The sequence below is a fragment of the Puma concolor genome, chromosome B2 (genome assembly GCF_028749965.1).
Source record: "Puma concolor isolate L17-30 chromosome B2, mPumCon1.1.hap2, whole genome shotgun sequence".
Taxonomy (NCBI): Eukaryota; Metazoa; Chordata; class Mammalia; order Carnivora; family Felidae; genus Puma; species Puma concolor.
Window position 1 is genome coordinate 140,873,246 of NC_141671.1, and position 20,611 is coordinate 140,893,856.

Sequence of the window (20,611 nt, forward strand, 5' to 3'; positions counted from 1 at the left end):
GCATAACAAAAGCAGTGACTGCCCTAAGTTTTAGGCAAGAATAGATTTATTACAGTCCTGACACGTGACAAAAATCTAGGCATATTGTGACGACAAGGTCGTCTCAGCGCCTCTTCAACAGATATCTCCCACCCTGACCTGCATCTTGGTCTGAAATTCCCACCATTCCCTCCAATGGTCTCCTGGGGTCTTTTTACTAAGCAATTATCTGAGATCAGGGAAACCAAAAAAAAAAAAAAAAAAAATATATATATATATATATATATATATATATATATATATATTAGCCCAAATATGTGTATCATTTGAATAGTTAAAACTTAGGTGAGTCAGGACTAAAGACAAAGGAGAGAGTAGGTAAATTTAGACGTGGGAACAGAGGCTTTCCTAGAAGGTTCTGGCCCCAGATGACCAAGGTCAGTCACATTTAGTTCATAGAAAAAGAGCAGCTCTAAGAAGAACAAAGCATGGGAAAGTCACAAGAAGACAACTGTAGAGTCTGTAAAGGCGGGCACCATTGGGTCCATCTCTCCTGACTGAGCACTAGTGAATCTCCTCCATCCACCCATTTTGAGCCCCAAATGGGACTGGGAACTCTCCAACTCATCCATCCAACCCTAGGGCCGGCTCTAGAGAACGCCCAAATGAATCTATAGGTTTTACCTCAATTTTGCCCAAGACCAGCCCTTGGTGTTTGCTAGAATCTTATGTCTGGGCTGGGTGAGATCGGGAGTTGCAAGTAGGACAATACCTCAAAGAGAGTGAACACTCAACACCAAGAAAGAATTTAGACCTTTTTTAAATGGGGGTAAAGGAGTTTAGTCATTGAGGACACTCTCCTCTGACAATACTTCCCCTAAGGCAAATTATTATAAAATCTGTATTAACTGTTAAAACTGTTTTCCCCCAACCAGAAACAGAGCACATATTATAGAAATAACAAATTTTAGGGAGTTTCAGTTTCACCTCAAATATGTGAATTTGAAACCTAAATTGGTTTAGATGAGAGAATGAAAACAATCTTCAGAACTTCAGTGAGTTTAAGATACATTTTACTCCTCACAACAGGAAGTGGAACCCACTAACTAGTCAGTTTTAAGAAGATGTTACATGTGGGTTTTTTTTTTTCACTAGGTAAGTGAAAAAAAAAAAAAAGCCGAGCAACCAGTTAAGCAATTTATGAGATAGTTTTTCAATAGTGGAATTATAACTCGTTATCAGAACAAGTGTCCAAAGCCTGATAAGATCTTCCCGTTGGGATGCTGTGGGTAAAAATGAAGAATTATCCTAAATTCTGAGTTTGCACTAACTTGGTTCTAAAATTGGGGGGAAATTTTTCTTTTAAATATATATTCCCTTTTTACTGGAAAGCAGTACTTTAATTTTACAAAACAGTTACAGAAATTCATGTGGTTATTAATCAGTCAAAACACACATAAACATACAAAGGAACCAGAACAAAATATACAAAGGGACCTTCCTCTGATGCCTAATGATGGCGCTAACACTCAGGTTACAGAGTAATTAGTCTAGTGACTTCCAATCTATATAGTAATTGTTAAATCCTGTGGGCACCATTTACCTCCATGATACATTGAAATTCACAGCAACGTGGTTTGTCACTTCATGAAACTTCATAACGATTCTTCTGGTCTTCAGCAAAATTGTACAATGATACGCTAGTAAATGCACCATGATCTGTGGCATTTACCAGTTTCCATGGTGTAAAGCCTCACATCATTGTCAATTTCAAGTTATCAATACTTTAACCAAGGTACAAAAGTCCTAAGTATTTTAGTCAAGCCAATTCCAACTGACTGTGTTGTTAGCAACGTTTCTCCACGAACACCTTTCCCCCACAAAGATCGTGTCTCCTTCCTGGAAAAGTAAACTCAACTTTATATAGGGAGTTTTAAAGCTTTTAACTATTAAAATCTTACCAGAGAAAATACATGAAAAATTCACTTACTTTTTTTCAGAAGACTAACCTACCTTAAATATTACTCAATAATTCATATGAAAAAAAATCTCTAGTAGTAAAAACTGGAGTCAAATAATAGACATTCTAATAATAATAGGAACAGGAGATCATGACAGCTAGAAAATATATATAAAGCTTGTAGAACGTTTGCCATGTGCTAGGCACTGCCCTGAGTCTTTTCACAAATACCTGGATTGAATCTTCACAATAATTATGGCCTAGGTGTCCCCATCTTACAGAAGAAGAAAACTGAAGCAAATGGAGGTCCAGTATTTTGCCCAATGTCATAGAAATAAATGGCAATGTGCAAAAGTTTATTTCAAGAACAAAACTAGTGGCAGCTTCTTACGATATTTGCGCTCACTGTTGATGTTATATAAAGGAGCAGGACAGGGAATGTGAGTGGGACTAGAATGTGAGGGGAAGCTGGAGGCATAGAAGAGACAGAAGAAGGAATAAAGTGGGAAGACTAGGAAGAAGGGGGAGAAGGAGAGGAAAGAAGGAGCCAAAGAGAGGAGCTGGAAAAGGGAGGAGGGGCCAGAAGGGGAGAGTGAGGAGGAGGGAGAGAATGCAGAAAGTGAGGGAGAGTGAAATGCCAGGGAAATTCTGGAGTTTCTAGCCTAGACAATTGGATAAATGACAGCAATATAGACAGCATAGTTTTAAATATACACGTCCAGTAGTAAACAGCAAATTTGATGTACATATGAGGCATCTAAGTGGAAATGCTCTGTATACGTTGTACTTAAGGGTCTAGGGATTTGGAGAAAATCTGGAACAAGATATAGAATTGGGAACCATCAACGTATAGAGAGTACAAAACTTGAGCTAGGATAAGATCAGCCATGTGTGCAGAAGGACAAAGACTCCAAGTCAGAATCTGAAGGAGGCCCAATACGTTACACAGTAGCAACAGAGAAACAATCAAGGAGACTGAACATAACAGCTAATGAAAAGATACAGAAAATCAGAGGAGGGATTGTCCTGGAATTGACCAAGAGATTTGTGGGGGGTCTTTAAATTTTTTTATGTTTTTGTTTATATTTGAGACAGAGAGAGACAGAGCATGAGCAGGGGAGGGGCAGAGAAAGAGGGAGGCAGAATCCAAAACAGGCTCCAGGCTCTGAGCTATCAGCACACAGCCGGATGCGGGGCTTGAACCCACAGACTGTGAGATCATGACCTGAGCCAAAGTAGGGACGCTTAACTGAATGAGCCACCCAGATGCCCCTTGACCAAGAGATTTGAAAGAAAGGGGAGTCCAAAACATCAAGTGCTGCCAGTGTAAAAAAAAGAAAGATCCACTCTCAGATAAATACTCCAGCCCAGAGAAACACATGCCCCTATGCACAGTGGAGATCACAGTTTGTTAATTGCACCATTGTACTGGTAATACACAACTGTAGAATGCTTATGTGTTTCGTATGTGGGTGGATAAACAGCGTCCTTTTCCTTTAGTGCCATGGTCTGTCAGAAATAGCGCTACCTGGGCAAAACAAATCTCAAAAACGCCATGTTGAAAATTAAATGCCTGTAATAATGCTATTGTTTATAAGATTGTTAAATATTGCGTGTAAATACTAAAGTTGCATGGGAATGATAAACATCACAATGTAACTTGGGGTGAATGAGAGGGAAATGGAAAAAGGAAGGCGTCAATAGGAAAACACGACTGTATTTGTATTCTATTCCTTTAAAAATAATAAAAAGTAACAAAAGAAGGAAGAAATATATACTCCATGAGTTATAATATGAATATTCTTTAACTTTTTGGATATATTCCAAATTGCTTTCAAGAATCCTACTTAGAATCTCCTGCAATATATGTTCAGTTCTCTGCAATCTAGAGTATATATTGGGGTCCTATTTCAGAATTTCAGAAATCCTTCCACTTGCTTCTTTTTTTTTAAACTATTCCACTAGTTTCTGCTCTTAATTTATTATGCCTATATCTTTAATTTTCTTTATATTTACTGTGTTATTCTTGTTCTAATTCCTGCAGGTGATTTCTCATTTATTATCATTCTTTGCTTTTAATAATATATTTAGAGCTATAAATTTACATCTAAATTCTACCTGAATCTCCCTGGTTTTCAATTCTAAGTCAGTTCTCTCCACCCAGTGAGATATTCTAGAATGTACTCGTAAGTTTCCTAACTTATGAGAACTTTCTACTAATCTTTTTCTTTTTGAGTCTTAATGTCATTGCTTTCTGTTCAGAAAACACAATCTTTATGGTATCAATTTCTTGAAATATGCTAACATTTATTTGTGACTTGCTACATAGTCAAGTTTTGTAAGCATTCAATGTAAACCTCAAAGTTGCTAATTTTGTTTTCCAAATATCTCCTATCCCTATGTAAATTTTGTTGCTGGAGCTATAACTTTATTAGTATTTCTATTATTTTCAATCTTTCTGTGTGGTATTTCTGTGTGTACGGTTTTTGTTTACTTTTTCTATTTCTTTTATAAACATCCTATAATCAGATTTTTATTTTTTTAAATATGAATATATATGCCTCTTGATAGGTGTTTAATCTACTAACATTTACTGTAGTTTCATTTTGTGTTTTCAGTTTACATTTATTTTATTTTCTCCCTTTCTTCCATTTCCTTACATGGTATTCCTCTGATGCTCAATTTACTATTTTAATTTAGTATTTCTAAATTCATCATGAATATGTCACGTAATTCAGCACATTTTAAATTTTTTTTTTAACATTTATTTATTTTTGAGACAGAGAGAGACAGAGCATGAACGGGGGAGGGTCAGAGAAAGAGGGAGACACAGAATCTGAAACAGGCTCCAGGCTCTGAGCAGTCAGCACAGAGCCCAATGCGGGGCTCAAACTCACGGACCGTGAGATCATGACCTGAGCCGAAGTCAGACGCTTAACCGACTGAGCCACCCAGGTGCCCCAATTCAGCCCATTTTAACTCCTGCTTCGATGCCTTCTCTCTTGGCACTATATTCTAGATTTTTATTCTTCTGTTAAAATGTTATTATTACCATCATTACTCATCAATAGACAATTAAATTTAGTGCCATATGTTATCAATTTCTGTGATCACCTTTGTTTCCTTTATCAAATATCTGTCTGTTGGGTTCACTTTTCTTTTTCCTGGAGTACCTCCTCTAACAGTCCATTTAATGAGGATTTACAGGACTCACGGACCGCGAGATGGTGACCTGAGCTGAAGTCGGCCGCTTAACTGACTGAGCCACCCAGGCGCCCCTAGAGTGAACTTTTGATAACAGCATTTGTATCCTTTTTTAAGCATGGAAAATTAGCAGAGATATTCAATAATGCTTTCCTACATTTCTTTTCATTCTCCTCTTTTGCCACTACTATCAAATATATATTAGTTTCTTTTTCTTAATATTTAATCTGTTTCTCTCTCAGTACCACATATGTTCTGTATGTCTTTTAATTTGCCAATATTCTTTTTGAAAGGATCCAATGTTGAGTTAATACCATTGGCTGCACATTCTATTTCAAAGAATATATTTTCACTTCTAATACTTCTAGATATGTTTAAAACCCACTTCGTTTTCATATTTTTTTACTTGTGCCTGATAATCTTTCAAAAATTTTTCAAAGATATTTTGAGTTTCGTACTTAAATTTTTCTGTCAGGCTTTTAAAAATTGATTTCATGTAAAATAAAGTCTCCCTTGAATTTTTATTGTATAGTCTATCTTTCTTGGCATTTAAAAAATCTATTTTGTATTTTAAGTTTACAGAATATGAGTAGAGAGGTTTTGTTTATCCATTCTCTTTTCTCTTCTCTTGTCTCTCTCTCTCTCTCTCTCTCTCTCTTTCTCTCCTTCTCCCCTTCCCCTATTGTGCCCATGGCTCCCTTCTTATCAGTTTGCAGATTGCCTCTACTGGGTGTAGAATCAGTCCTACAATCATGTGTTGAGGTGATCATAATGAATCTTGCATACCCAGTCACTAATCTAGCTGGTGACTAGGTTCAGTTCCTGATGTTGAGGCTGTGTTCCTGTCTCCCACTCCCTATCCTGTAGGGGGTTAATTGCCTAAGCCCAGGCAGTGGTTTGACTATTGTTTTCTCTTCATCTTTAGCACCTTTCACAAGTCGGGGAGCCCCTGTTTATTTGTCACCAAGAAATGAATGTAGCTCTCATCACATTTAGGAGCAGTTTTTAATCCCCTTAAACTGGTCCAGGAGGCAAACTACTTTCTCCCTCCGGACAAGGTACCCATTAGTCCCATAGCTTCAGTCTTGCTTGCTGCTTTTCATTTCTGATCCTCAGAGCTTTTACTGTATTTTTAACCTATCTTCGCTTTTTTGGTTTTCCCTATTTCTCTTTGTCTAGCATTGTTCTATGTTTACAACATAGTATAGTATCAGAGTGTGAACACACAGGACCATTACTGAAAGGAAACCAGTCATTTCATTGATAAGATTCTATCTTGAAATCACAGTTTGAGTGACAAGAAATTCCCTTTTCATAGTAGCCTCACTATGCCACCAAGACATCTATTCATTTCCTTTCCTGGCACCTTAAACTTTATTCTATTATGCAGAAATTTCAAGTATTTTGACAACTCCATACTTTTGAATACTTTATTCCCTACCCCATTTTTCATCTGGTTAATGCTCACTCATCTTTCTGACCCAAGTCAAATGCCACCTCATCCATGAAGTGTTCTCTGACTTTAGAAGGCAGTTAGCTCCTATGATAGTCTTACATTCATGCAGTGATATTTATTTGTAGTCACTGTAATAATTGCCTCATATTATCTCCCCAAAATCCTCATGATAGGTACTATTTTTATCTTCCTTTCCACAAATGAGGAACTTGATCTCGGTGAAGTTAAGTAACGTCTCCTTAGATCACACATAACGAGAAGCAGAGCCAAGACTGGACCCCAAGCCAGTAGGACTCCTAAGCCTATTGTTTAACTCTATGTTACTTGGCCTATTCTGTCTTCTATATCCCACCATACTTTGCTGATGGCTCGGCAACAGATATTATAATTTATGTTTATATATCTGTGTGGTGCATACATGATGGTAACCCTATCCACCAGATGGTCCAACTCAGAACCTGTGAGTACTCTCAGGCCTTTCCTCTAGTTCACATGTTTATTCAATCATTACCCCTCTTCATTTGATTCTTCAAGTTTTCTTATCTCTTATCAGCTCGTGCTTGAATGACTATAACTCTCCACAGACTCAATGATTGGCCAAGACTTCAAGACATAATTGATGTTCTTGATCATATCATGACTTCAAAATCTAGCACCTAGCCCAATGCCTGACACAGAAAGGACACTCAATAAATATGTGCCAAAAGACTGACTATGTCCTATGTCAATTTGTACTTCACATGATGCCTTACTAGTAGTCCTGGCACATGTGGAGATTTAACAAATACCTGGAAAGCCATCTACTGCTTGATTACACAGAGCTGAGAAATGCCCCCACTAAATAACATCAGCACAGTTAAGCAACATGAAGATTGCCCCAATACCTTTCTTACCCCCAAAGCAGCACATGCATAGAGAAAAGTTTCTGGTATTAACTGACACTAAATTTGAACCCACCTGAAGTGTTGACCCTTGATATTTCTTTGAAGGTAAAATAACCTTGTGCTCAACAAATCTCTACTTTTATCTAAAATACCATTTCCTCAAAAACTATTGCAGCTTTCTCCAGCATCCTGTTTTAACCATGTCCTACAAATAGTAAGAATCTGAAACCAAAGAAATAAGAATGCAGGGGACAAAAGAAGAGCACTGGAAAGGGGGACAGAAGTTTTCCAGTGGTAGTTAACAAGACCCTACCCGGTAATCTGCTCCCCAGACAGCTGTCAGGCACTGTTCCACCGGAAGTCCTACTTGGAACAGCAAATATGTGAAACAGCCTCCCAAGTTTGATCTGTGCACAAGGCCTGTGCACAGCAGTGTTGGCATAACGGAGTTATGTTCATGTGGCCTAAATGAACAAGCTGCCAAAATGTGAGCTCTTTTTAGTAAATCAAAAATGTGAAAACTAAATTCCTCACTTCATCCCTGAATATCACCCCAGCCCTGAGGCACACACGATGAGCACAGAGTTCAAGTGAGGGGCAGGCAGTTCCCCACGGGGACGAGAATCATGTCTAGACTGTTCACCACACACAGAACACCCAGGCAACAAGTGTTCCGTAAGTGATGAATGCAGAGCTTTATTGTGAAGTAAACACAACAAATACGGGTTTGCTGTTAGACAAATCATCCCACAGATGACAGTCCAGGAAGCAGCAGATGAACCCAGCCACGGCACCAGAAGTAAATGTCCCTTCCCATTCAATGAGCCTGCTGTCCTCATGGAGCATGAAAACTGAGCAAAGTTACCATGATTCATATGCAGAGTTTTCTGTTTCAGGAACAAGTTTTCACTTGACATTTAGGCAATATTTAATAAAACAATTTTATTTAAAAGAATTCTTGGGAAACCACTGTGATAAGGTTCTTATCTAAGATGAATCTGACCATTTCCTGCCCACAAGAGCCATCCCTGAAAGTAAGAATTCTCAGAAGCTTTAGGTGAAAGAACTAAATATGATGATACAAGAGATGATGTGTAGCATTCCCTCTAACCCTTGTCATCTTCAAGGTAAGGCTGTTTTCCTTTCTTGGCTACAACATTGTTACTAAAATCTGAGAACAGAGAACTTTCTTAATCAAGCCTTTAAGATTCATGTATGCTAATTGTGATTTGTTTGTTTGCTTATTCATCTATTTCTTTATTTTAGTGAGAAACTAGTCATATCAGAAAAATAAGCAATACTCATTTAGTGTATAATACTGTGTTATCACCACAGCATGATGCATGGAAAGCCTTATAAATATGGAGGACTACACAAGTGGATTCTTAGAAATGTTTAGGGATTGTACCAAATCTAATGATTATGTTATAGATTTCCCAACAAGCTATGACCCAGATCCTAGAGATGATTATGCTAATTCTTTATTTCAGGCCACGATTTGGTCATTTGTGGCTTTTGTTTATTCAACCCCCAGTTCTTGCACAATTACTCCGTGCCAAGGACCCAAGATTCAGAGGCAAGCAAGCTCTTACACAGCTTCCAGTCAAATGCAGAAAAGAAAGAATTGAACAAGGATAATGAGGTCCATATGGAAGTGCCATTACCCAGGATCAGGGAGTCAGGGGAGTCAGGGGAATCACCCCGCGGGTTGATAAAAACAAAGGTCCCAAGGATGAAGGCCTGAGCATCAAAGGCTCTAATACAGGAATGCAGGTGTGAACCAGAAGGCACCCACCACAGAGTGTTGGGGAATAACCACACTGAGTAGTAAAGCCAACATCACACAGAACCTTGTAAGTTACATTTGAAAGTATGAGGTTTACCCAAAAGTCAATGGGAAGCCGCTGAACAGATGTCAGCAGGCAAGGGACACAATGTTATTTGCGTTTAAGAAAGTTCACTCAGTCTGTTGCATGGCAGGTGGATTGGAGGGGCAAGGGAGGTTGGGGGGGGGGGAGCCGGTGCAGAGGCAAGGATCCCAGCAGGGATAGGGAAGGGCAGTGTTGTGCCGTGAAGACAAAGAAATACCAAGAAGGTGAAACCAATGGAACTTGGTGAGTGAATACTTTTGGTTCTCTGGGAAGCTTTAGCTCTAAAAATTCTGTTTTTTTCAGAGGAGAGAAAAGGCTACTATCAGATAATGAACAACTCAGCTTAACCAGAAAAAACGCTATTCTACCACACACATAATAAAATCTCAGATGCTTAGAATCTAGTTTCTTGGGCAATTTTATTGGCACAATTTACCATGCCAACCTCAGCAACTATCAGGTCACGATCAACAAAAGTGCCTTAAAAGTACTGGCCTTCACCCCTGCTGATGGTAAGTTCCCCATCATAAGCACCAAACAGAAGGCTCAGCACATATAGCTCAATAAACGTTAGGTTATTGGAAATGAAGTGTGATTCAGGATGTGATTAGGTCAAATGTGTCAAGCCTACTGAAACTACCTAGCATAAAAATAGGTCTCCTGTGCTACATTTTATTTAGAGAACAAATGACAGCAGAAAATTGAACTAATTTTCTGAATGGAAATATAAAGTAGGGTAACCACTGAAAAGCAACTGGAAGAAATGCTTGAGATGTTTAGCCGTACCACCTAGACACTGATGGCCGCGAGATAAAAATAACAGGTAAATAGGCACACGAGGAGAGCTGAGCTGATTAAGTCTGGGAGTGGAGGATGGCTCATGAAATGAGAAAGACCCATAAATAGCCAGAGTTCCCACCAATGAGGGTGGAATCTACCTGCTCCTGGGTCCAAGGGGAAGCAGGTTACATACTGCAGTGGTGCTGGCTGTCAATTGCGGATTGTGTGGGTGGTAGGTTAGTCCTTTGGTAATCAAATCTTCAGTGTGCACCAATAGCCAGGGTTATACTCTACTTAAGATGTCGAGATTTAAACATGTTTCAGGTCATACTTAAATCTCCAGTTCCTACCTAGTACAGTGGGTGATAAATGATAGAGTTGGGACAGGTAATCAGTGAACTTTAAATGAATGTTTGAATGAGTGAATGAATTTCTTAAAGTGCTTAACTGCTCTCTTACTATCTTAGTTTCCATTTCTTCTTAAATATATAAGATCAACTCCTTCCAGTTGGAACACTACATTCTTTCAGTAGAAAAGGGAAATAATGTAAAAAAAAAATCAAACCCTCCATTACTTTTCTCAAGGATCTAACCATTCCAGTTCTTCCTTTGCATTTCTTTGCTTTGTATAACATGTCCTTATCATCATATGCACTTTTTCTTTTTAAAAATTTTTATAAACGTTGGGAACTCTAAGCTTTAGTGTTCCTGACTATTTTACAAATCTGTGATGCCTGTCTTTTGCCCTTGACCACAGGACCTTCCTTGAACACCCTATACATATGCCTTCATATTTAACCTTGGCCAAGTCTCCCACTGCGGCCTCATTTATTCTCTTAGGTGTTCCCTTTCTTTATCTTCATCATGATTATTCACATTTCTATGATCAAACAACACCTACTCGTTTGTGTCCAAGGGATCACATTTGCCTTTTCCGCAAGTTTTAGATGGCAAATTTCCCAGGGTAAATAATGAACTATAATTTGTGTTTTCATTTTTAGTTTTCTGCAGTCCTGTCTCCCAAAGTTTCCACCATTTTCATCACTAGCAAGCTTTTCCTTCTCATTTAGAATTAGCATCAGAATTAAAGTGCTCTCATTGCTTTCTCTATTTCTGGAATAGGAAATTGTTAACAAAGCAGAGAATTAATCAGCTGCCTTGCTTTTTAGTAAGGTGTCCCTTCCAGGAGCTTTCTAGTTCATTCCATTTCTCCATCACGATTCCTACAACCTGCCTTGACATCCATTTCCTAATTTGCATCAGGAAACTATGGTCCATGCCCCCTATTTTGCAGGAAGTCTATACTGTATTCTCTCAATACCCCATTTCTGGTTCTGCTTTTGGCTCTACTCCGAAAACTATCCTATGCATCCATCATGAGGTCATTAGATTTGCCAAAAGATACACACTATACAGTCCCACACTACCCCACACCCCCTCCTATTAGAAATATCATGTTAATTTTATCAACTAATTTTCTCTGCTAAGTGTCCTTGTCTAATAGAGATAACATACTTGCTCAGTGGATTTACCTAAATAGGCAAATTTATAGCTGTAAAAGTATTTTCAAAAAAGCCTAAAATTTCAGCATAATAATTAGCAGAATTTTTCCCATAGACGTCGCATGAGAGGTTGTGCTATTACCATAGTTGACCTAAAACACAGAGGCAATTTATGTATTGTATATTAAAATCATGGTTATGTTTTTGATCTTTAAAAGCAAATAGCTAGCAGTCTTAAATGCTTGGTGATCATAAGAAACCCCCTGAAACCTAACAAAAGGATCATTTAATCCCCTCGTGGCTAATGAAATGGAGGACAGTAACTAGCTAGCCAAACTCAAGATCAATTTGTTTATTTTTTACTCATTCATCAAACTGACAGTATTTAAGTCTGCAGTGTCCCAAACAGTACTCACAAGAGCATTGCCATCAGTAGCCATGTATGATGTCAAGTTGGTAGAAACAAAAGCTAGAAGAGAAAACAAAGGAGTCTCAGTTAAATGTGGGATTAAAGTGTTCATAAAAGCATATTATCTCGGGCGCCTGGTGGCTCAGTCAGTTAAGCGTCCGACTTCGGCTCAGGTCATAATCTTTCAGTTCGTGGGTTGGAGCCCCATGCGTCAGGCTCTGTGCGGACAGCTCAGAGCCTGGAGCCTGTTTCGGATTCTGTGTATGTGTGTCTCTCTCTCTGCCCCTCCCCTGCTCTCACTCTCTCTATCAAGAACATGAATAAACATTTAAAAAATTAAAAACAAAAAGGATATTATCTCTTTGATACAGGGGGAAGCATTTCTAATTTGATTGATGAATTTCACAATAAAAGCAATTAACTCAGTGGCCTTTTAACACAGAGCTATAGGGCAACATTTAAAACCGAGTTCATAAAATAAGCCAGAAGTTTATTTGTACATGGGTCAGTATCCTTTCACATCTACAGCAAGACATGCATGTTACTTACATACTTAATATTGTGTTGTATATAAACAAGTATCTGAAAAATGAAAATATTTTCCTCTTTATGATGAGCAACACAGTGTAAGATGGGGAAATATTTGATCGAATACTATTCTGATTATATTCACTAAACAATTTCAAAAATGTAACTAATCCCCGTGCCTCAGAAATCCCAACTTTAGTATGAAGATGAGCTGCTTTTGATGTATTACACTTTGTAGTGGATGACCTGAAAGACAACATGCTCTGTGGTTTCAAGAAAAGTGGATGAAAACAAAAAGAAAGAAAACCCATATTTTCAGACTTTGATCAGCAAGAAACTTACTAAACATACTCCAGCCACTGAAACTCTTCCAAAACAGAGAGCCTTTCAATCTCTTTCTCCTTACCACCAGAGATACAGACTCATAATCTGCATGACTTTATGCCTTACACCATGGTTCCCAAATCTCAAAGAATGCATATCCCTTTTTAATGTCAAAAACACCATATCTATATTACATAGATATGAATAAAACATTTATTTGGAAAATGCCAAATGAAAAAAACCACAGTAAAAATGACTGGCAAATTTAATTACTTAATATTTATTTATTTTAAAAAAATAGACTAAAACCTAAATAAAAACACAAGCTGCTGATAATATCTGCAATATATACTTAATACATAATAATCAATTTAAAAATGGGCAGAAGACCTAAGTAGCCATTTATCCAAAGAAGACATACTTAGGACAACAGACATATGACAAGATGCTCAACCTCACTGATCATCAGGGAAATGCAAATCAAAACTACAAATGAAGAAAAAAAAAAGCTACCCAAAACTATGTCACCTCACGCCTGTCAGAATGGCTAAAATCAACAACACAACAAACAACAGGTATTGGTGAGGATGTGGAGAAAGGGGAACCCTCCTGCATTCTTGGTGGGAATGCAAACTGGTGCAGCCACTGTGGAAAACAGTATGGAGGGGTTTCCTCAAAAAGATAAAAACAGAACTGCCCTACAATTCAGCAACCACACTACTAGGTATATACCCAAACAATACAAAAATACTGATTCAGAGGGATACATGCACCCTGCTGTTTATAGCAGCATTTCCTGCAACAGCCAATTTATGGAAACAGACCAAGTGTCCATCGACTGATGAATGGATAACAAAGAGGTGGTGTATATATACAATGGGAAACCACTCAGCCATAAAAAAAAGAATGAAATCTTGCCATTTGCAACAATGTGGAAGGAGCTAAAGAGTAATATGCAAAGCAAACTAAGTCAGAGAAAAACAAATATCCTATGATTTCACTCATCAGTGGAACTTAAGAAACAAAACAAACAAGCAAAGGGAAAAAATAGAGGGAGGCAGACCAAGAAACAGATTCTTAACTATAGAGAACAAATTGATGGTTAGGAGAGTGGAGAGAGGTGAAGGGTGAAGGGCGGGTGAAATAGGTGGTGGGGATTAAGAATTGCACTTGCTGTGATGAGCACAGGGTGTTGTATGGAAGTGTAGAATCACTATACTGTACACCTAAAACTAATATAACACTGTATGTTTTTGGGTTTTTTTTCTAAATTTTTTTTAAACGTTTATTTATTTTTGAGACAGAGAGAGATAGAGCATGAACAGGGGAGGGGCAGAGAGAGAGAGAGATACAGAATCTGGAACAGGCTCCAGGCTCCGAGCTGTCAGCACAGAGCCCGACATGGGGCTCGAACTCAGCGACTGCGAGATCATGACCTGGCTGAAGTCGGACGCTTAACCGACCAAGCCCCCCAGGCGCCCCTATAACACTGTATGTTAACTGCAATTGAAATAAAAACTTTTTAAAAATCATCATTATAAAGAGTTCTTAAATACCGATAGGAAAATCATAAGCAAACTAATAGAATAACAAGTGAAGAAAATTCAAAAAATAAAAATACAAATGACTGATGTTTAACCTCATTAGCAATAAAAGTGCAAAATGAAACAACATGATTTCATCTTTACTCTTCAAGATTAGTACACACACACAAATTAAGTGGTAGAAGCCACATTTGGTGAAGGTGTGCTGCAAAGAATAATTTCGTGTTGTTGGAATGTCAAATGATTACAGCCTCGCTGGAGGGTGGTTTTCCGAGATGACGGCGATGACAATCAGCGACCACCAACATTTGCGGAGTCGTCGCTATTTGCTATCTACCATGCTATATACTACTGTCCTAAACATGCAAAGAGTTTTATAATGTATTCTTACTGAAAAAAATAGGGTATCATTCACTTTTTATCATGAAAATACAGGTTTATATACATACATCTCATACATCAGTGCACTGGGGGGGGAAAGTCTGAAGATATTTGTAGCAGAATGTGTGTAGTAATCATCTATGAGAACTGGAATAACCACATAATGTATTGTTTGCTCCCCAATGTATTTATTTCCTACCATAAGTATTTATTTATAAAAAAAAATGTTCAGATAAAATGCTATAAATATTTGATTGGCTCTTTATAGCAACGTATTTTTAATATCCGTTGATTGAGCAAATACATAATAAGCAAAAGCTGGTTTACATTCAGCAGCACTTTTAGACAATGAAGGTTGTAAACTTGTAGAAGTTAAGAGCAAAGCTTTGGAATGGTCTGGACTGGATTTAAATCTCAGTTTGCCAATTTACTGTGTAATATTGGGCAAATGACTGGTATTATAAATATGCAAATGACTGGGCATTGTAGTAGTATTTCTTTCTTAGGGTCAGACAAAAATGAAGTGAGAAAATATCGTTATAATACTCATAGCAGTACCTGACATGTTAAAAATATTCAATAAATTCTTTTACCATCATAAAACATATTTATGCCTTAAGCACACACTTATTAAAGGTCAACTATATATACCCTTTAAATATGATGTAAAGCATTGCTGTGTAAACTTTCCTGATTCAGAGGGATCACCAGCCCCTCCCCTAGAATAACATAATGGCTACATTTGTTGTATTTATTAAGCCATTACTACATCCTCTACCAGTTGATGATTTTCATGTCTCATGCCATCTGATTGTTACAATCACCTATGAATAATCCACTATTATTACTCCCATGTCTCAGAAGAGGCAACTCGGAAACTTAGAATCCAGATATTTCCAGATTCAAACCCAGGCTCCACAGCCTGCTCTCTTAAATTCTCTTAACCTTCACTCCCCCCAACAGGACAGTGTTCATAATTAACCCTTCAATAGCCATGGCATTTTACATACCACGATGCTGTGGGCAGGTCTACCTGATTGGACAATGAGAATATCAAAGGTAGAGGCAAGACCCATACATCTTCATGCCCCTGAGCCTATCCCAGGGAAGCACACAGCTTAGGCAAGAGTTGTCAAAATGGTTTTTTTTAACTAATAGATCACACCATCAGAAAACCTTATTATTTCAGTGGAATTCTGAATGTCTTCACTCGGCCAGATTTCTAATAGCAAAATAAGCAGAACTGACAGAAGAGGATAGAAGACAGAGAGAAAAATTCAGCACTGATTCTTCCACTAAGCATTGGGGTTTGTTGACACTGATGTTAAGCCTTCCTTTGATCGCGCAGAATATGTCTCTTATACATATTGTATTCCTTAAACTCCTAACAGTCTCTTGGGTGTGTTCTGTCTACACCCATTGCAACCACCATAGTCAAAGGCACCTCTTTCCTGAACCATCGCAGAAACATTCCAGCTGATGTCCTAGCTTTACTTCTTACCCAGAGTGAGGTTTTTTCAATGCACGTTTAACTATCCTCTCTCTCCTTAAATCTCTACCATGGCCATTGAAACATGAGGTAAAGACCAATATCATGAAAATCTACAAGGAAGGCTTTGCCTGGCCTCTGCCTCCTCTCCAGTCCCATCTTGGATCATTTCCATGTCTCTTTCTTTCCTGACTCACTAGCTTTTTTTTTTTAATTCCTTAAACATGTTTCTACTAATCTCAGGAGCTTTACGCATGCTCTTCCACAGCCCGCACCCAAGATGGTTTATACCTACCATTTAATCTTTACCTATACGTACCATTTAAGCCTGTAGACCAAAGGTCATTTAGTCAAGAAAGCTTTCCCCAGTTCCTCTGAGAGATCAATCCCCTTTTGCATTCTCTCCTGGCATGTTATCTTTTTTTTTTTAATGTTTTAATAATTTTTTTATGTTTTTTTTTTTTTTTTTTTGAGAGAGAAACAGACAGGGTGGGAGGAGCAAAGGGAGGGAGACAGAGGATCCGAAGCAGGCTCTGCGCTGACAGCAGGGAGCCTGATGTGGGGCTCAAACTCACAAACCATGAAATCATGACCTGAGTCGAAGTTAGACGCTTAACTGGCTGAGCCACCTAGGCGCCCAGCACGTTATCTTTTAGACACAGAAGTTCTCATAATTGTACTGAATTATTAATGTTACAATTGGTTCTTTAACATCTGACTCCCCACTATAGTATAACTGACCGAAGGACAGGCACTATGTCTTCTCTTGTTCACTTGTTTACTGCTGTATCCCTAGTCTTAGTACACACAGGGATTCAATAGACATTTGGGGAGTAAATGAATTAAAAACACAAACAATAAAAGTACTCAACTTTGGATGAGTTTCCATAAGGAAAACCTATAAATTCTAATTTTGTTTGTTTGTTTGTTTGTTTAGGGGAATGGTGCAGTCAGGAATATCCCACTAGAATTATCCTTCCCAATCTGCAAGATGTGGTGATGACACTGTGTTGATGTCAGACTTCCCTAATTCAAAGAGCTGATGGGTAGAAACAATATGTGCTCAGGGGTGGGGGCAGGGAGGAATAAGTGGGGAGACCTAGGCATGGACGTGCCATTGTAGAGGCTATGTATATTAGGTAAACAGTTTACTTAATAATTTTAGAGTTTCAGCACTTCTTAAAATAGTGAACATATATGAAATCTAAAATTTCAACAAAATTATTCAAAGATAATTTGGGACAGAAGAATCATCAAAACAATTTAAGCCCAACTCTGGCTTCTCCTCTTCCGTAACAAAGCACATGGCCATAACCCAGAAGAATTAAGAAGTGAAATGGTAGTCACGGAGACTAACGTAAACACATTTGCTTATTGTTTCGACAAAGAGAACCAGCTCAGCTAACCTTGTTACAGCACACATGTTATCTATATATTGACACACTGAATATATAGGTCCAAGATTTTGATAAAAATACTTATAAAGCACACAAAGGAGTTTATGAAAAATAAGAATGACACTGACAAAAGTGTTTTGAAAGTAATAATTTTGCCTTATTCCCAACCCTTCATGAGAATATTAGTTTAAGCAAGGTGCCCATATGTTAAAAGAGTTAAAAGGAAGAAGGAGTTTTTTGATATGTCTTCACAAAAGAGTTTTTTTGCTAAAGGATTTTTGTATAATTCCCAGGACTTAAAAATGTATAAGAACCCAATGACAAGACAACAAATAACTTTCATAAATCAAGAGGTATATAGTTCTTTGCTGTCAACAAAATTAAAGGAAAATCTATTTTAATGGTTTGTTAATTATTAAAAGGAGTTGTGATAGCTCACATATACTTGGCATATACTTGGCAAGAATTCAAAAGTGCTTCATTTCCATCTATTTATTTATGTGAAAAACAGTTTTAAGTGCTTACATATATAAAAACCAACAATAGGATTAAAATTTGCTCTGAACTCTCTCTCATTCTAGCAATAAATAATATTTACCTAGAAGTAGTTCCATAATTAGAGGAAAAGCCTCATCTATCTCATTAAATAGTTCATTTTCAATAAAAACATGTACCTCTTGTATTAATCATTATTTGTCAAAATAGCATATTCATGTTGTCAAATTATATACTACTAATAAATATGATATAACCCACTCCAAATGAAATCTTATTGGCTTAAAGAATTATGACACACAAAAAATTAAATTAATTTCAGTTTAAATATGTATTTTTTTTTGCTGAAATGCATAATGTCATCAATGAAAGTTTTTGAAGCAAAAAATAAATTATACAATTGTACAAAAATCCATGGAGTAGTAGAATGAAAATATGAGTTTCGGGGGGCATGGGGGTAAACAGAACAATGTAAAATTAAAACTCTAAAGATGACTTTTTAAAAAATAATTAATGAAACATATAAAATCTCTGTGCTATTTAGATTGCCTAGGTTATATTTAAGTATAACGTTTTATATATTTCTATATATATTTAAATATAATCTTTTTACTATCAAGACTTATAATACACCAGAAGTGACATCTTTTGCAACCATTTAAACATACAATGAAAATTCTAGGTGACGATGTAAAGTGTCAGGGAATATATCAGGCTTCCAAATTACTTTCTGGGTACACGGCCAAAATAACACGTTTCAAAACTACTACTACACACCCACATGGGTTAGGGTCAAACATTTCACTCCGCCGCTCCTTAAATGTGGAAACCTATGAAAATCACTTAATGTCCCCAAATAGTGAAAGAGAAATACTAACAACCAGCTCAGGGATTTCGTGAGAATTAGATAAAATATCACATGAGGAATTTGCAGGACTTTATGCAGGCTCACGAAATGGGAACAATTACCTTGAATGGGAGCAATTACTTAGAAATGGTTTAGCTACAGAAAACTATTCCTCCTGATGGAATTAGCACACAACTAAAGGATGCGAGCAAGTGTGATAACAGGTTTCATCAAATAAAATAGCGTTTACTCTTCAAGGTTGATTAAACTTCCTAACCTACCCTCCTAGAGACATTTTGGGTGCCCTGTTTCAGAGTTTAACGGTTTCAGGGGATAGTTTTCTCAGTCACATTGACGACAGTTATCTTCTTTAAAAACACAATTCCTTAACACATCACAGCCAAAACAGTAAGGTTGTAAATATATTTTTACGTTTGCGAAATGAAATAAAATGTATTCCTGATAAGTTCTGTAACTGAAAAAGTGGAAAACACATTTCATTACCAAATGAATAATAAAGTTAATTTCAAAGAAGAAAAATTCCTTAATATATACTGGTTGTCATGGAATGAATGTTTGTGTCCCACCAACCCTCCCCCCCAAATTCATATGTTGACCTTTCATCCCCATGTTATGTGTTTGGAGGTGGGGCCTTTGGGAGCTGATTAGGTCATGACAGTGGAGTCCTCATAAATCGGATTAATACCGTTAAAGAGGCCGGAGAGCTAGTTCACCCTCTTTCCACCATGCGAACAGACAAGGAGAAGAGTCACCAGTCTGCAACCCAGAAGCTCCTACCAGAACCCAACCATGATGGCACCATGATCTTGAACTCCCAGTCTCCAGAACTAGGACAGATAAATCTGTGTTGTTGACATGTTACCCAGTTATGTATTTTGTTCTAGAAGCCCAAGCTGACTAAGACGCTAGTGAAGAAGCATTCTGTTTTGTTTTAGACACAAACAAAATGCAAGTTTATTCTGGCAACTTATTTTAGAAACTATTTAGCAAATTAGTTAAGTCAAAAATATAGACTCTGGTGCTACATCACTTTGAAACCAGAAAATAAACCAAGAATATCAACATGCCAACCAATGCTATACAGGCAGTTGCTAGTATAATTGGTTGGGTTTTTTTTTTTTAAGAGCAAAGAAAAATTCACTAAAGGTATTTATTGGTTCAACTGATCCAAAAGTAGCCTCCTTGATTTTTCCCCCCAGACCTTATATTCTTTGGAATAGTGCAGCAAAACCAGTACGAGCCTACTGTGCTAAAGGTTTTCAAAAAGAAGACGATTTAGATGAGCACGGGGCATTGTATGGAAGTGTTGAATCATTATATTGTACACCTGAAACTAACAGTACATTGTATGTTAACTAACTGGAATTTAAATAAAAACTTTTTGAGAAAAGGCAATTTATTGTGATTTAAAGACAGTTTTTCAAGTGAAATAAACCGTGGCCTAAGCTGCTTCCTTTTTTCTTTTCTCACAGAGCAAGACAACTCTGAACCAAAATTCTAAAAACCCACATACTAATTCACAACATGCTTAGCCTTTAAA

General features: G+C 37.4%; 1 protein-coding gene across 6 annotated transcripts in view; it reads right to left on the reverse strand.

Annotated features, from left to right (window-relative positions):
* Nucleotides 1–20,611, reverse strand: part of IPCEF1 (interaction protein for cytohesin exchange factors 1) — a 184,795-nt gene that overhangs the window by 79,047 nt on the left and 85,137 nt on the right. For 4 of the 6 annotated variants that reach the window (XM_086708183.1, XM_086708181.1, XM_025925304.2 and 1 more), the window contains one exon: nucleotides 12,053–12,105. In XM_086708183.1, coding sequence (XP_086564309.1) covers nucleotides 12,053–12,076 — 24 coding nt within the window. In that variant the 5' untranslated portion in view covers nucleotides 12,077–12,105. Of the gene's footprint in view, nucleotides 1–12,052; nucleotides 12,106–19,848; nucleotides 19,889–20,611 lie in introns of those variants that run through there. The other 2 variants (XM_086708187.1, XM_086708185.1) reach the window with 2 other exon arrangements.